The 17,500-nt window shown below is 47.2% G+C and overlaps 2 protein-coding genes across 8 annotated transcripts in view; both read left to right on the plus strand.

The window, feature by feature from the left end:
- LOC135113050 (CBP80/20-dependent translation initiation factor-like) overlaps positions 1–2,258 on the plus strand; it is a 32,379-nt gene extending 30,121 nt beyond the window's left edge. For all 7 annotated transcript variants that reach the window (XM_064027979.1, XM_064027982.1, XM_064027981.1 and 4 more), the window contains 3 exons: positions 49–219; positions 348–485; positions 938–2,258. In XM_064027979.1, the coding sequence (XP_063884049.1) occupies positions 49–219; positions 348–485; positions 938–1,165 (537 nt within the window). In that variant the 3' untranslated portion in view covers positions 1,166–2,258. The remainder of the gene's footprint in view (positions 1–48; positions 220–347; positions 486–937) is intronic.
- A 2,628-nt stretch (positions 2,259–4,886) lies between these two features.
- LOC135113048 (uncharacterized) overlaps positions 4,887–17,500 on the plus strand; it is a 14,109-nt gene continuing 1,495 nt past the window's right edge. Inside the window, exons 1-12 of the mRNA XM_064027978.1 lie at positions 4,887–4,952; positions 8,207–9,609; positions 10,187–10,385; positions 11,160–11,346; positions 11,895–12,043; positions 12,286–12,428; positions 12,780–12,947; positions 13,449–13,715; positions 14,007–14,110; positions 14,703–14,888; positions 15,132–15,246; positions 15,743–17,500. The exon at positions 15,743–17,500 is cut by the window's right edge and continues 1,495 nt beyond it. Of these exons, the coding sequence (XP_063884048.1) occupies positions 8,212–9,609; positions 10,187–10,385; positions 11,160–11,346; positions 11,895–12,043; positions 12,286–12,428; positions 12,780–12,947; positions 13,449–13,715; positions 14,007–14,110; positions 14,703–14,888; positions 15,132–15,246; positions 15,743–16,408 (3,582 nt within the window). The 5' untranslated portion in view covers positions 4,887–4,952; positions 8,207–8,211 and the 3' untranslated portion in view covers positions 16,409–17,500. The remainder of the gene's footprint in view (positions 4,953–8,206; positions 9,610–10,186; positions 10,386–11,159; positions 11,347–11,894; positions 12,044–12,285; positions 12,429–12,779; positions 12,948–13,448; positions 13,716–14,006; positions 14,111–14,702; positions 14,889–15,131; positions 15,247–15,742) is intronic.

Consider the following 17,500-nt stretch of genomic DNA (forward strand, 5'->3'; position numbering starts at 1 on the left):
CACCACCACCACCACCACCGCCGCTAACAACAATCTCCCCACCCGCAGAAGGAGAAAAACGAGACTTTCCTGGAGACTCTGCTGAACACGTGCCAAGAATATTTCCAGGAGCGTGACCGCCTGCTGAGGAACAACCCTCCCGCCCCTTACCCTGGCTTCGTGCCCGCCCACCCCCGCTGGATCGCCTACATGACCTTCCTCAACGAAATGTACACGCAGGTAACGCACACACACACACACACACACATACACATACACACACGTTAAGTAATAGATAAGTGTATGTAGTGTAGTTACGTTTAGTCAGGTACAAGTTTCATCATGTTTGTCGCTCCTCCCTTGCGCAGCTGAAGAGGCGACACGTGCAGCTAATGACGAAGAGAATGCGGAACAGCGAGACACCCCCGGGACTGCTGCTGCTGACCCTGCTGGCCCAGTGCTGCCAGGTCTGCCTCAAGGAGAACGCCGTCAACAGCCTGGCAGAGGTGAGTGTACTGGCAGAGAGAGAGAGAGAGAGAGAGAGAGAGAGAGAGAGAGAGAGTTTGTGTGCATTGTTTCATTAAGTCTATGAGGAAGGTCTGCCAGGCTCATGTCACAGTGATGCGCTGGCGGTGTCCTCGCTGAGCGTGGCCTGGATGACATGAGGAGTTACAGTTTTGTGTTTCACTTTGCATTCTGGGAACACTGCAATGAGGGTGTATGAGGGAGGAGTGTTGTGTGAAGGCAGAAGCCCCGCAAGGCTCCCCCTGAGCCAATCAAGGCCGCCCTTAAAGCTTGTTAGTGAGTGGTGTAGTGCCGGGCTGAACCCAAGGCACCGCTCAACTAAGTCCCCACCATGGCCCTCACCCAGCACTCCCTGACCCCTCTGTCCACCCCGCCCTCCCTGCCCTCCCTGACACCCAAAGGTTCCCCCCTGACACCGCCCCTCTCCTCGCAGACGGAGTGCCTGTTCTTCGTTCTGACGGGCGTGGGGAAGGACATCGAGGTGGAGCTGCCGCACCAGATGGGGCGCGTGATGACCGCGGCGCGCGACGCCTTCCTCACCACGGTGCGCGTGCCCGCCGTGCGCAAGACTCTGCTGCAGCTGATCGAGATGCACGCCGCCCGCTGGCAGCTGCCCGCGCCGGCCGTCATGTACTACTACCCGGGCTCCGGCAGCAAGTAGTGGCGCCGCCCGCTGCCGCCCCTGCCGCCCCCGACACACAGACCCCGCCACAGCCTGGAGCCTCGGGGACCGGCCGTGACACGGGGCCTGCTGCTGCCCTTGCCGCCGCCGCTGCCGCCGCCACGCTGAGGGGCGCCTGAGGGCGTGCTGCCCCGGGACGGGCGTGGGCGGGGGCGCGGCGGGGGCGGGGCACAGCCAGGCCCACAGCTCATCGATCGACCGATTTTTAAACGATTCTCGATATTCCGAGTGTCAGCAGCAGCGCTGACACGAGGCCGCTCAGCGAGGCCGCGCCCAGCCCCGCGTGGCGCTGGGCGCGGCGCGGCGCCACGAGGACGACTGTGAGGCGCCAAGGAGAGGCCGCCGCCGCCGCCGCCGCCGCCGTCGTCACGGTGGCGGCGCCGCTCGCGAGGGAGAGTTGGATTTTATATTTTTTTCACCCGGCGGGGGCGCAGCTGGCGCCGCGCCGCCCCCGCCGCCCTGCAAGGGTTTGTCTGGCGTCGGCGAGGCGCCGCACGGCCGCCCCTCGCCTTGTGCTGCAACACTTGGTCTGCACGCCCCCTGCCCCGCCCCGCCCCGCCCCGCCCCGCCCAGGGACTCCCCATTCACGTATTATTAACACAATATATTATTTGTACCGCCGTCCAGGGCGGGGCGGGGCGCCGGCCACGCTGCCCGAGGCGTGTGCGTGCGTGCCGCGTGTACGGTTGTGTGTGCATGTGTGTGTCTGTGTGTGCGTGATTGCGTGATTGCTGGTAGTGTGTGTGTGTGTGTGTGTGTGTGTGTGTGTGTGTGTGTGTGTGTGTGTACATAGGGGCGCCGCCCCAGCCCAGTGCTTTAAGATAATCTAGTCTTTCCTCTACTGACGCGCCTCTGTCCCTCACAGTAATGAGTTCACATACATCTATTTATTGTGACAGTGTAGGTGGCTGTTTAACGTGTTTGATATTCAGGGAGAACATAACCCACAGGGGACGCGTCCTTCCCGGGGCAGGGCGCCCCCCACCCCCAGGCCCGGCACCAGCCAGGCCCTTAGTCAGTGTTACAGGTGACATCTCATCTATTTGTGCTATGAATAAAGTCAACGTTTGTATGCCGAGCCTCTCACTTCCTGCCCCTTCCTGCCCCATCCTTGCTTCCCGCTGCCAGGCGAGTGTAGCACGCCCACTCACTCACACACTCCCCATCGCAGGTGTCGCCCGCTGTGTGTTTCTCTGGGGAAGAAAAACTCGGATGGTACTTTTCTCAGTATTTTAATACCTCGAAGTAAGTGTTACTTCATTTTGTTTATTTATTGATCTCCCTTGTCCTCTTATTTGCTTGCTTACTTCGTACCTTACTGTTTCTATCTATCTGTCTATCTACCTATCTATCTATCTACCTATCTTCTTTACGTTATCCTATCTATCTTTACCCACCTTATTTTTATAACCCTTACATTGTACCTTGCCAGAGCAAGGCTACACACACACACACACACACACACACAGTTAATTGGGTCAATATGTCACCAATTCACTCAACATCCTCACTACGCCACACTCATCACCACGCCACCACCACCTGGCTTTGGGCAGCGTCGCACCATATACATAATGCAACACTGCACTGCTCGACACAAGCATACGTGGGGCTGATGCTGGATGAACGGCGCCCCGGTAGAGGAAGTGAAGGAAAGAGTGTTCCGGTATGATATATTTAGTACCGTCATGCTCCAGTCACTTTCTCATGCAATACTGTAATTTTCTTCCTTCCTTGACTCTCTCAGTTCTCTTAAGTTCTTTAGTTTATGTCTGTGAACTGAGTGAACGGACGAAGTAAAGAAAAAAAAAATATGTGTATGGAGATTTGAAAATCCACCACTTTGTTCAGAGATTGGTGTTGCCTCTCCACTACTGTTTAGTTGAGATGAGATACTTGCCCAGTTGGTGATGCTTGCCTCAGTTGATGATGCTTGGTGCGCGGTAGCGTGGAGGACCGCCAGTGTGCTCGGTGTTGTTGGTGGCGTGGAGGTCGTGGGCAGCAAGTTGATATAGTTGATGTATGCCATTAAAAGACACGAATGATGAGAGTTCTTGATTTAACAATGTAGAGAATATACACACTTGATACGGGACGAGACACAAATGATAGAGTCGTGATGATTGACTGTTGTCTCTGAAGTGATATGAACTGCTGCTCGTGATGATGGCTGAGCAGCGACCTACCTTAGTATCTACTGCCCTAATCCACACCCAACACCTGTTACCGCATTAGCACTAACAATCAAAGGAGTTCATAATAGAAGTTTGTTGACTCACCACTTGCTATAAGAATCAAAACACAACACGTAACCCGAAGCTGTAACTCGCCCCGCCCCGCCCCTCAAACCCGGCTCGCGTGGCACCAGAGGGCACGGCGACACTGCCACGAACACCTGCAGCTTCATCTTGCCTCAGTCACCTGTCGGAGGCCTCGCAGTGGTCGGGAACTCAAGGTGAGGTAAGCTTAGGTAAGGTGAGGTGAGGCTGGGTGCAGTAAGGTTAGGTATGGTAAGTCACTTGGTGCAAGGGCGGATGGTGGTCAGGTCACACATGCCTCACGACAGATGATCCGCAAGACAGATCGGCCTGAGTGCAAATAGGCCTCAGGACATTTGGTGCTCTAGACACTTGGTACATGTACTTACGTATCACTCAACCACTCCTTCAAATATGCATCCACACCATCTCACCCACCCACCCACCCATCCAACGATTCTCTCGCCCATCTCTACCTACCCATTCATTCACTATCCATTCACGTATCCACCTATCCATCTACGCAACAATTCATCCAACTAACCATTCACATTTATGTTATCCACCCACACATGTGCCTTCCATCTCCCCAGCGGGAGAGGGAGCGGGTGGAAGAGGCCACGTGCCAAGACGGTTTAATGGAGAAGCGGGTTTGGTTCTCTGTAATAACACAAGCGGCAAGTTAATGCTTCACTAATGTGCCGGGGTGACGTTTAATGAGGTATTGCAGCTGGGTAGTATCATCTACCGCACATGTAGTGTGTGTGTGTGTGTGTGTGTGTGTGGCATTCAGGCCAATAACTTCCTGGCAAGGTAAGGTGAGATGAGGTTAGATAAGATAAGGCTTGGTAAGGTAAGCTAAGCTAAAGCAAGCTTGACAAAGTTAAACGTAAAAGAAAAAAAAATAAATAAAAAAGAGGAAGGAATAGGTTCTCAGATAGAGTGGTGAATGAATAGAACAAACTCAGTTATGAAGTTAGTGGCGAGTCATTATGGAGCCTTAAAAGAAGACTAGACATTGTCATAGATGAGGATGATGCTTGGGAAGAAGTAGGTATGTTTTATACAGGCGCTCTCACGTGAAGAGCTGATGCCTTTTTGCACCTCACCTTGTGTTCTTGTGTTAGGTTGTTAGGGCAAGATAAAGTGTGCGGTCCATCTTGTATTCTCTCATCAAGAAACCAAGAGATGGTCTGTCGCGTTCCTATATCTCTTTCCCCATTAATGCTGCTGAATCATCATTAAACTATCACTAGAAGCATGAAAACGTCCTTGAAAACCCCCAGTAACTACCTCGATAACTTCCCTAGTAGTAGTAGTAGTAGTAGTAGTACGTATCAGTATTCAAAGAAAGACGCAAGAAATGGCAATAGCATTCATAGAGTTATCATTCACTGCAACACGGAAAACTTTGTCCTAACGTCCTTATCCACTTGTTTCAGTGCACACCAACCTCCGCTTCCCTCTTTGTCCTCTATCCCGCTGTCTGTGCCTGCTGCGTAATTTAGGTAAGCTTGAATGAGTGTTAGGTTGAATAAGGCGGTTAGGTTAGGTAATTGTGTGGCATTATAGGGTAACTCTTGTGTCTTCTGATGAATTTAATAGGTTGAATAGGGCTATGGAACGTAGGAGGAGACTGCGGTTGGAGCTGAGTAGGGTAGAATGGTATGTTATTAGACTTGAATGATAGTTAATTAGATTATTATTGTTTTTTTTCCTTAATTGTTACATGATTTGTTTTATTTATTTTTTCTTCGTGTGTTCTTATTCAGACTTATTTCCATTTTTTCTTGTTTTCTTCTATGTCTTTATTTTCTCATTCAGACGTAGAGTCTGAATTTTTTTCTGCTTGTTACAGACATCTCTATCAATAACACGGCTGCCTCTAGATATTACACTGCTTACCAGAAAACCTGCCTTTATAGTCCCCTTTTCCTCTTTGCATGCAGCTTTAACAAGACTCGACCGTATTCTGAAACACTTGTGCGCCGCACCTCCATTACTTTCAAGACTAATTGCAATTGTGTGCATGTGTTTTTAGGGGCGTTGTTATGGTTTTAGTGGCAGATTAACAAGATTTATGTATAATTAATATGATAAACACTCTTGAGAAACCAAGCAGAGCAAAGCATTTCTGAATACTGGCCTCGAACATGAAGCCCTAACCTGAAGCTTTGATCCACCTATGCGCGAATCTTCAGTTACCTTAGGTCTTGGTGTGGGTCCGAGGGCGTGATGGTGGCGTGCGGTGAGGTTGCGAGCGTGTGAGTGCCCTCAGGATGTGTGCTGCTGGTGATTGCGTTCTGTGGTGTGTTTCTTGGTGAGTGTTGCCTTATAATGTTCTGTTTGTGGTGTTGAAGCGAGATAGGTGTGTTTTGTGTGTTGGGGAAGTGTGTTTCTAGGTTTACTGAGTTGTTAGTCGGGAGTGTTGTCAAGCTGTCTTTATCTTTGTGTGTTGTGGTGGCGGCGTGAGGCTGTCTTGTGAAGGAGTTGGTAGGGTAATAAGACTGAGCGCATTAGTTTGAGAAAATCTTTGATAAAGATTTGTAATATTAAAAAAAAAAAGTTAGTGCCATTTGTTTCGACAAGATGGGCGTAACCCACCATGATAGTGTCTCTCTCTCTCTCTCTCTCTCTCTCTCTCTCTCTCTCTCTCTCTCTCTCTCTCAGCCGATCCCTTAGGTAACTCGAGTCACAAAGTGATGGAGCCTGTGAGTGCCTTTTTTCCACTCAGCCTTGCGGCTCTTGGTGGATTAACTTATCGGCATGTAAAAGCTCCCAGGGTTAAGACGGGCGCTTGACTCAGGTAAAGAAAGGCGATCAACTAAAATAATATCTTTTATCTTCTGCCTCTTCCTCCTCCTTATTCACCTCCCTCTTCTCTTCTCTACCTCTCTCCTCCCTCCCTCTTTTCTCTACCTCCCTCCTTCCTCTTCTCTACTCCCCCTCCTCCTCCCTCTTCCCTCCTTCTCTATCCCCCCCTCCTCCTCTCCCAGCCTTTTTTTTTTTTTCTTCCTTCTTATTTCTTCACTCTGAAAATATTCAGATGTCGAAGTATCCTTTTGATGACCTTGAATCCCCTCGCAAGGAACGCTGACACTTCCCAGCTCAAGCCACACTTATTCAGCCAAATCTGTCACAAGTAGCGCATCCTAAACTCCAGTATGTAAATACCCTTAAAAAACGCTCGTTAACTTGTCTAGCTGCCTAGGGGTCTATTACTTGCTGATATGAAAACGCTTTGAAACCCAGTGATATGAAAAAACTCTTTGAAAACCGTAATAAATCACTTGAAATCTAATGTCAGTAATGCAGACACGTCCCGTTAGCGAGTCGCAACTTTTGTTTCCCGTGAAGAAGAAGAAGAGGCGGTGTTTGCTATGAGGTGCGGGGGTGCGTGTGGAAGGCCAGACAGGCTGGCATAACCCGCACCATGGCCTCCTAACCCTCACTTCCCGGCTCTCTGACACTCAGGTGAGCCTCACTTCCCAGGCAGCACCGGTGGCAGGCATTGCAGGTGTCCGGGTGTTAGCGGGAAGGCAAGTGGAGACACCGACTGACGGACTGACTGACTTGCCACGTATGGTGGTGTTATCAGCTGTGTGTGTGTGTGTGTGTGTGTGTGTGTGTGTGTGTGTGTTCTGATCACCGTATGCGGAATAACTTTCGTGACTAGGAAAGATGATTATCAGATAAGAGATAATTTAGGTGAGTACCACAGAAAAGTGATGAGTAACAACCAAGACGAGTGGCGGGGAGAACAGATGAGTGTCACTCAGGACAGAAGAGATGAGTGTTGCAGAGGACAGAGATGAAGATGAGTGCATGAGCGTCACAGAACAGAAATGAGTGCCACACAGAACAGAGAAGTGAATGCTGGAGGGAACAGAGATGAGTGTTATACAGAAGACAACAGGGTAAGTCTTAACAATAGTGGCTCTATATGCATTGTATTGCCGGCCCTCTCCAGCATAGCAGGCGTGGGGGAGATCAAAGTAAGCTAAATTCGGTAAACATCAAAAGTCTAAGGAGAAAACACCATTTTGGGAGAAAACTCCTGAAAAATAGCCAACAAGCAGGGAATATACACCCCTCCCTTGACCTCCTGCTATGTTATCCTAACCTTTTAAAGTCACTAACTTGGTTAATTTGGGGGTGGGGGCTCTATCCCCCATATTCCTTGCTATGGTAACCTAACCAGTAAAACTGCAGTTTAACACAATACTTCCCATCATCTTTTTCTCTGTCCCCAAGAAGCTTGGGGTCCCAGCAGGTAAAGTGGATTTTAGGGTAGGGGAAGCCAAATTATGCCAAATTTGGTAATGTAGGTGGCAGGTGTGGCTTCAAATAAACACTCTTTTTTTATTGGGAATGTTAGCTTAGTTTATAAATAGCTTTGGTTTATTGTTATTTTTGTTGTTATCCCGATTATTGTGAATTTTACCTGTTTGTTGATTATTGTGAATTTTACCTTTGTTTGTTGATACTTGTGTTTATTATTATTTTTTTGTTGGTCTGGCTACCCTTCTCTCTTGTGTTTATTATTTGTCAGTTATTTACTTTAGTTAACCTACCTGTCTACTGAGAATATTAGCTTATCATTTGTTATTAGTATTATTTTTGATATCTTAGCCATGTCTCTATTAGAAATATTATCTTTTGTTATTATTCTTATTTTCTTATTTATATTTCTTGTTTTTGTTATTATTATTTATATTTCTTATTTTTGTTATTATTTATTTTTGTTCTCTTTCATTTCCAGAGTCCATGATGAAGGTGAGGGGACTCCACCACTCCAGGGAGCCTTCTGAAGCCTTCCTTGACCTCCCCCTTCCTCCCTCACCTCCCCTCACTCACTCCTTTCCCTCCTCACCTCCCCTTCATCACACACATCTTCACTCAGCAGTCTCTCCCATCCATCCATCTCTCTCCTCTTCTTCTTCTTATTCTTGTTCCTTGTTACTCTCCTCCTCCTCTTCCTCTCTTCGTCATCATCTTCATTCATTCTCTCCCGTTCCTTCATCTCATTCATCTTCCTCTTCTTATTCCTCCTCTTGTTCTGCACTATCCACCTCCTCTTCCTCCTCCTCCTCTTTGCCACATTTCACCACATCCCTACCACATCTCTCATCACCATCACATCACCACCACCACCACTCTAACACACAAACTAATGTAGAATGCCACTGTCACCACCACCACCACCACAATCATCACCACCACCATCACCACCACCACTGTCATACCTCAGAAGCACAAACAGCACCACATTACCATCACCATAAACACCACAGGCATGCATCACCACTCTGCCACCACCACCACAATCACCACCACCTTGCAGTATTGAAGAGCGAGCATAATATCAAACCACCACCACCACAGTTACCACCACCATCACAGTTACCACCACCACCTCCACCACAGTCACCACCACCATCACCACAGTCATCACCAGTCATCACCACCACACAACCCTGGTCTGTACCGCTAATACTCCTCACGGTTATGATGGCGGTGACCCCAGTAACACCCTCCAGCACCGACGCGACCCACAGTGGTGACCTGCACTTGACACGTGGCACCAACATTCACTCCCTAGCCTGGGCCATCAAACTTTCCGAATCCTGTCACTTACCACAAATTCTCAGTGACTTCAAGACTTCAAACGCCAAATTCCAGCCTTCTCAGTACTGTGGGGAGGATGTGCCGCGGAAACTCATAATTCTGAAGCACTTATTACCGTTTGACAATGTTTACTTAGTCGCACATCCGTTCTACAAGCTGTTTTCCAAGTACAGAAGAGTGATGAGGCAGCGGAACAGGAGGGAAACACTTCGTAACTTCACTACATCACACAACGCAGTGAGGGAAAAGCTTCATAACGTTACTACGCCACACAGCACCAAAGTCTCGCCACACTTTCCCGAGCACCAAAGTAGATCAACCCAACGAAACAGAAAAAACCTCACGTACTTTACACACACCACCACAGTCTCCTTGCAAGATAGGGATGTGGTGTTCCGGAGGGTGGAGAGGTGTGTGGGGCAGTACCTGGCCTCCCACCCCTGCCTCGCCTACGCCCACCAGGAGGTGCTGCGGCCGAGGAAGAAAAGGAGCAGTCTGGAGTTTGAGGATCCTTTGTATAACGAACAGTGGCATCTGGTGAGTGTGTGTGTGTGTGTGTGTGTGTGTGTGTGTGTGTGTGTGTGTGTGTGTGTGTGTGTGTGTGAGTGAGTGAGTGAGTGAGTGTAGGTGAGTGGTTTGATATATTTGGGATATTTTTTTTTTATTTTTGCTTATTCCCGTAGTGATCTTGTAATGCATCCACTATCTATCTCTTACTCCCTCCCATAATTCCCTTACATACATATTTTTTTTTTCACTCTTTCAATTCCAGCCAGGTACTTTTTTTTTCACTGTTTTAATTCCAAAGGTAAGACTAACACTTTAACCTTGTACCCTTTCACTAGATTTTCCTAATACTTCTTTTCTTCTGTTCTTTTCCTGCATAATATTACTAATCTTCATCCCCATAGTAACCTAGCCGGACAGCTTTTCCCTCCCATGATCCCTCCTTTACCATAAAATTCCCTTTCTTTTCCTGCTTTTACAACTTCCATCCCTCCACAGTAACCTAACCAGACCACTTCTCTTTTCCTTACTCTTCATCTCCCTCCCATAATTCACTTGTTTCTCCTAATGCTTACTTTTTATCTTCTCGTTTCTTCTCCCATGGCAGAGTAACCCGGTGCCAGGCCAGTATGACATCAACGTTGGGGGTGTGTGGGAGAGTGGCATTACAGGGCGTGGTGTGACGGTCTGTGTGATCGATGATGGGCTGGAGTGGCGCCACCCAGACCTGAGAAAGAATTACAGTCCAGCTGGGTCTTATGATCTCAACTCTGATGATCCCGACCCCTCGCCTGTCAAGAATGGAGGTGAGGGTGGCGGTGGTGTGTGAGGGTGTGAGAAGGGGTGATGGGTGGTTGTGGTGATGGGGTGTGGGTGTGGTGAGGAGGAATGGTGGTGTAGAGACTGTTTGTGGTGGTGTAGAGTGGTAATTTGAGATAGTGTGGTGTTGTGATGGATTCCTGTAGCGTTCCTTGTTTCCTTATGCTCTTATGAATGAACTTGAATACATAAATAAGTTGTGTTCCTTAAAAAAAGATTTCTAAGCTAAAAATTCCCAAAGGAGATTCTACAATAGTTTTTTCTGTTAACATTTCTTAAAATTAAACCATTTCTTCCTCTTCACACTCTGTCAAACCCATTCTCCTGGCAACATTCCTCAACACTCCTTTAAAATGGATCTCTTTCTTCCTTTGCCCACAAATTAAACCCGTTCTTTATTCAAAACACTCACAATTAATCCACTTCTCCCCTCAACACTGCCAAAATAAACCCTTTCATTGTCTAACATCCTCAAATTAAACCCATTCCTTTCTTAACATCACCCATTCTTTTAACAACCAGTCATGTATTCCCCCCTTCCCACCAGCAGATCCCCATTCATTAATTAATCCCCTTTAACACTAACTCAAATATCCATCTCTTTTCTCCATTCCTTTCTTAAGACTTGAAACTAAACCCATTCTTCCAACACTCCCAGAACTCCATAACATTAAACCCATTCCTGCCTTTCAAGTCTCAACACAGCCCCATTCCCTAACACTGTGCAGAATAACCCCTTTCTCTCCCCCATTCCCCCACAGAACGAAATGAACACGGGACTCGGTGTGCGGGGGAGATTGCAGCGGTGGCTAACAGTGTGTGTGGTGTTGGGGTGGCCTTCCATGCTAACATATCTGGCATCAGGGTGTTGGGGGAGCGAATGACAGATTCCATGGAGGCTGCAGCATTTGTGCAGGGCCTGGCGGTGAATGACATATACTCCTGCAGGTGAGAGGAGAGAGAGGAGGAAGAGTTAAGACAGAGTAGGGAGGAGGATAGGAAAAGAAAGAAAGAGAGGTAGATAGATAGTCTGTGCAGGGTCTGGCAGTGAATGACATACTCTGCAGGTGATAAGGAGAGAGAAAGGGAGAGTAAGGGAGAGAGAGAATGGGGAAGATAGTAGTGGAAAGAGAGAAGGTAGAAGAAAGGAGCAAAAAAAAGAGGTGGGGAAGATGAGAATAGAGAAAGAGATGAAGAATAAGAAGAAGAAGAAAGAAGAAAAGGCAGACAGATAGATAGATAGATAGATAGATAGATACTTTTCCAGGCATAACAGTGAGACATCGAGAGAAGAGAGATAAGGAAGGAGAGAAAATTCATATGTATTTATGTATATCTATCAACATTTTAAGTCTCCCACTGTATGTATATATCAGTATTTACAGAGAGAGAGAGAGAGAGAGAGAGAGAAGAATTTTAAGTGTCTTATATAACCTACCATTTCACCCCCCATCCCTCCCATCAACTCTAACCCCCCTCCCCCTGGTCCTCTACAGCTGGGGGCCGGATGATGATGGGCGCACGGTGGATGGGCCGCACCACCTGGCCAGAGAGGCGCTGAAACATGGGGTGACATACGGACGGGACGGCTATGGGGCCATCTATGTGGTGGCCTCTGGAAATGGTGGCCGCAACAAGGACAACTGTAAGGCTGGGGATGGGATGGGATAGGGATAGGATAGGGGGACTGTGTGATAAGATGTAAGATTGGATAGGTAACTAAGATTGGATAACTAAGATGAAAGAGGATAACTAAGATAATAGAAAATGACTAAGATAACAGAAGATAACTAAGGTAACAAAAAATAACTTGCGTAACATAACCACCCCTCCCCCCCTTCCCCCCATTCCCCATACGTGACCTAATCCCCACCATTCCCTCAACAGGCAACTTTGATGGATATGCTAACTCGGTCTACACTGTGACGATCGGGGCAGTAGACTCCCACGGCCGCATGCCCTACTATGCCGAGGAGTGTGCTGCCATGCTGGCCGTCACCCCCAGCAGTGGCACCAAGGGCAGGGACATTGTGAGTGGTGGTGGTGGTGGTGGAGGTGGTGATAAATGTGTTCGTTTGATTTTTTTTCTTTTCTGTGAGTTTTGTTTAATTTTGTTCTTGGTTTCTTTATTTTTTTGTTATACTTTTGTTTTTTGTTGTGGTGGTGATGTTTTTGTTTTTGTTTTTGCCATGTTGTTGCTCTTCTTTTTGCTCCTCCTCCTCTTCCTCTTCATTACTTTTTTATTCTTTGCCCTTTTCTTTTGTACTTTTGATTTCCTTCTTCTTTGCCTATTTATTGTTTACTTTGCTTTTCCACTTCTTACACACACACACACACACACACGTTCCCTCTCCTTCCCTGACACCCACTCCCTTCTGCAGGTAACGACAGACTGGCAGGAGATCAGTGCGTCAGGCTGCACCAAGCACCACTCAGGCACCTCGGCTGCCGCCCCGCTAGCTGCTGCTGTCATTGCTCTGGCCCTGGAGGTGCAGCCCTGCCTCTCCTGGCGGGATGTGCAGCACCTCATTGCCCTCACTTCCAGAAAGGTGAGGGAAAGACAGACAGGGCTAGGGAAAGAATGAGGATGAGAACAAAGGAGAGAGGATATGGAGAAGGAACAGGGGCAGGATGAGAATGAAAATGGGAAATAGAAAGAGAATAAGATGAGGGGAAAGGAATGGCAAGCATATCAGACCAAGGGAGGGTGGTAGGAATGGAGATATTGGTAATTGTCTGATGTTTTTTCAGGCACCCATATTCAAGAATGTGTGTGAGGTGAGTGATGGGGAAGGGTTTTATTGTGAGACTGTTAGGTGAGGTGGACTGATAAGGGAAATGGAAAGATATTTATTTTATTTATTATTTATTTATTTATTTATTTATTTATTTTTAACACCAACAAAAACATTCCAAAAACCACTTACCTTCTCACTCCACCACATCCACTTACCTTCATCTCACCACATCAACAAAAACAACAACTTCACCCACTCAACCACCCACTTGTCCACCAACTCGCCCATCCACTCACCCACCCACTCCCTCAGATCGACGCAAACAACCCAGATTGGTCTTCGAACGGGGCTGGGCTGCACCACTCACACCAGCACGGGTTTGGCCTGATGGACGCTGCAGCCATGGTGTCCTCCGCTGCCGTGTGGGAGTCCGTGCCCTTCTCCACCACCTACTCCACGCCGCTGATGGTGGAGGACCTGGCCATCCCTGCGGAAAGGATGCAGGGGGTGACTGTGAGATGTGAGGTGGACCAAAGCACTTTGGGGAGTTATGCTCTGGCCACCCTGGAGTTTGTACAGGTGAGGGAAGGGTGTGGAAGAGTTGGCGATGGGTATGGAAGGGTTGTACAGATGAGGGAAGGGTTGGGAATGGGTGTGGAAGGGTTGAGAATTGATATGAAAGGGTTAGGAAGGGTTGGGAATGGGTGTGGAAGGGTTGAGAATTGATGTGAAAGGGTTAGGAAGGGTTGGGAATGGGTGTGGAAGAGTTATACAGGTGAGAGAAGGGTGTGGAAGCCTCCTATCACCTCCCATCATGATCTCGGTGTGTTGGCATTGTTACATCAGTACCCCCTTCTTCCCCTCCACCAGGTACAAGTGTCCCTGCAGCACCAGTATCGTGGCAGCCTCAAGATTGTTCTGGTGTGCCCCAGTGGTACGCGCTCCACCCTTGCTGCACCACGGGAGGCTGACAAGTGAGTGTGGTGGTGATTGTGGTGGTGGTGATTCTGGTTCTCGGGTGTTTGTTTGTTTATTTTTTATAGTTTGTTCTTTTTAGATTTTTTTCTCCAGTTTCCCATTTTTTTTTTTATATTTTTGTTTAGTTTCTCTCTTATTTCCTCTTTGGTACTCTTTGGTTTCCTCCTGACACTCTTGTTCAGTTTCTTTCAGTTCCTCCTTCTATTTCCTCTTCATTTATCTTCAATTTTCCCTATTTCTCCTCAGTTTCCTTTAATTCTCTTCAGTTACCTCTATTCCTCTTCAATTCCCTGTATTTTCTCTTCATTACCCTGTTTTTCGTTAATCTTCTTTCAGTTCCTTCTCTCTAATTTCCTCTTGCATTCTTCTCCACAATCCTTCCTTCCTTCTCATCACACTAATTATTCTTAATCTCTTCAATTTATGCTATTATTTTTAATCTCTTCAATTTATGCAAGTTAGTGAGTTTGTCAGCAATTTAATTGCTGTAACTTAATGTGTATGATAGATAAATAGAATAAATAGATAGTGGATGAATGATTAACACCCTCTTCTCACAACCTTCACCTCTTCCCCCCCCCCCCACAGCTCCAGCAAGGGCTTGAATGAGTGGTCGCTGGGCACTGTGCGTTGCTGGGGTGAGGCAGCAGCAGGGGTGTACCAGGTGACGGTGACCCAGACCAGGCACCAACACCTCTCCGGCCGCCTCACCTCATGGCGTCTGGTGCTGCACGGGTCCTCTCTCACCACACACCAGTTCCAGGACCGCCGCAGGTGTGTGTGTGTGTGTGTGTGTGTGTGTGTGTGTGTGGTTTTCCAAGTCTTATTTGGTTTATTTCATTTCCTTGTCTTGTTTCCTTTTAGTTCCTCTTCTTTTTCTTTTTATTTTCTCTTGTTTTCTTCCGACTTCTCTTCAATAGCTAAAAAATCACAAATAATTTAATATATTGTTATCTTCACCCAAAACCTCAGTACATCATTGTCTTCCACTGTACTCACTCCACCTTCCACTGGCAGGCTGGTGGAGCGAGTGCAGCGTGGGGAGGTGATCCACGTCAACAGAAGCACCCTCTGTCATCCACCCGAACTGAGATTTAAGCCCTTCCACCCACTGCCAGATAAGTGGCTGAAGGTATGGTGGTGGTGATGGTGGTGGTGGTGGTGGTGGTATAAGTAGTAGTGGTATTGGTCAGAGTGGGATGGGGTGTAGTAGTAACAAGTGTGGTATTAGTAGTAAGGCTAATATTTTTTGTATTTATCTTCATTTTCCCCTTTTTTTTTCCCTGCTTTTACCTCCTTTTATCTTCCATCTTATCTTACTTTTCTTACCTTTCTTCTTTCCTTCTTGTCTCCTCTCATTTCCTTTCATCTATTTTCTGTTCTGTTCCTTACCTTTTTATTTGATTTCCTTTCCTCTTTTCTCTTTCCTTCACTTTTCTGCTTTGCTCCTTCCCTTTCCTCTCCTCTCCTCTCCTCACCTATCTTTTTTCTGTACTCTGTTCTCTTTCCTTATCTTTCCACCCCTCCGCTCCACCACTCATTTCATCTCTCCACCCCTCTCCTCCTATCCACCACTCATTTCACATCCTCTCCTTCCCCATCCCCTCCTGCTGCCCACACTAACACAGGTGCTGGCTGTCACCTCCCTGTTCCTGCTGATGATGGTGGCATTCAACACACTGGAGTACATATTCTGCTACAACGATGAGAAGGAGAGGTTTTACCGACGCCTCAGGGATGTGGCAGCTGGCAGGGCTCTCCAGCACCGCCGCAACACCTCAGGGTCACTGGTGGGCAGACTGGGACCTCCTGGGGACTCTGCAGCATATGGGAGTGTGGTAGGAGGTGTGGAGGGTGACACGATTGGCCAGTGTGCCTCCCAGTCACCAGCGTCCTATGAAATCCTGCCATTGATGAGTGAGGGGGCCCGTGAGGCTGCTCTTGTGTCCCCCTCACCCTCCTGTGATGCTGATGTCTCAAGTTTTGGCGCTGATGAGGACGACTCCGATGAGGACGGCCTGTCGTCACACTGCACAAGCGACACGGTGCTGCCTAAAGACACTGATGCTACAGATTTCACGAACGATGAGTTTTTCTCGGAGGTGGATGAGGAAAGGCTAGTCAGTGGTGTCAGTGGTGGTGGACTGCTGCTAGGAGGAAAGGTGGATAAGGTGGAGGTGCAGGAAGAGGAAGAGGACGAGGAGGAAGAGGTGTTTGTAAGGGACAGTATTATGGGTGGGGGGGTGATGGGGAGAAGAGATGTAGTGCATGTGGACTTGTGGGCGGAGAGATAAGGGGTGGAGGAGCAGAAGATGGAAGATTATAGCAGTAGTCGCAGTAGTGGTGGTGGTGGTGGTAGTAGTAGTAGTAGTAGTGGTAGTGGTAGTGGAGGTAGAAGAAAATGTGATAGATGAGTCAGAAGATAAGAGGAAAAGGAAAGAAGGAAGGCAGTTTTGATAGAGGAAGGAAGATAAAGAAAATGAGAAAGGAAGATAAGAAAAGCTAGCCAGAACACTAGAGGAAGAGGAAAGAAGGAAGAAGAGGCAGAGAATAAGAAAGAGTGGTTTAAGTTACCCTGGAGACAAGAGGAAGAGGAAGAAGACAGAACAGAAGGAAGAGAGAGAGAGAAAAAGAGAAGTGACTAGAGAAGATATATTTAAACCAAAGAAAATAAGGAAGAGGAAAGATGAAACTGGAAGTGGTCAAATGAAACGAGAAACTAATCTACTATGTGACTTTTAAGACAACGAAATAGACTTTTATATTTGTTTTACTGTGAGAGTGGAGGTTGTAAGGGCAAGTATTCACCAACCCTGGCATTTTATCTGGGTTAAATAAGAGGCTCTGGTGAAAGTTATCTGAGGGCTTTCAAGGGCGTTCTAATGGTTCCAGTGATATTTTGGCAGCATTCAAGTGGAAGTCATTAGGGTTTTTCAGACAGGATCTAGGGGAAGTCATTGGGGCTTTTAAGGGTGTTTTAATGGTTTCAGTGATATTTTAGCAGCATTTAGAGGAAGTTATTGGGGTTTTCAGACAGGATCTAGGGAAAGTTATTGGGGTTTTGAAGGGTGTTTTCATGGTTTCAATGATATTTTGGCAGCATTTAGAGGAAGTTATTGGGGTTTTGAAGGATGTTTTCGTGGTTCCAGTGATGTTGAAGAAGGATTTTGAGTTGCTATTGGGAAACACTCTTTGAGAACTTGACTGATCATCTCTGTGGCCTTGAAAATTGAAAATTTAAATATTAAAATATGAAAATTAAAATGTTTAAACAAGTAGAAAACAAAAAAACTACTGTGGACAAAATCATGATAAAAAATTAACACTGAAAAATGAGAAGACAAAAATAAAACAAAAAAGGAAATATAGTTTAATCAGGTGATACA

Source organism: Scylla paramamosain, chromosome 25 (genome assembly GCF_035594125.1).
Source record: "Scylla paramamosain isolate STU-SP2022 chromosome 25, ASM3559412v1, whole genome shotgun sequence".
Classification (NCBI taxonomy): Eukaryota; Metazoa; Arthropoda; class Malacostraca; order Decapoda; family Portunidae; genus Scylla; species Scylla paramamosain.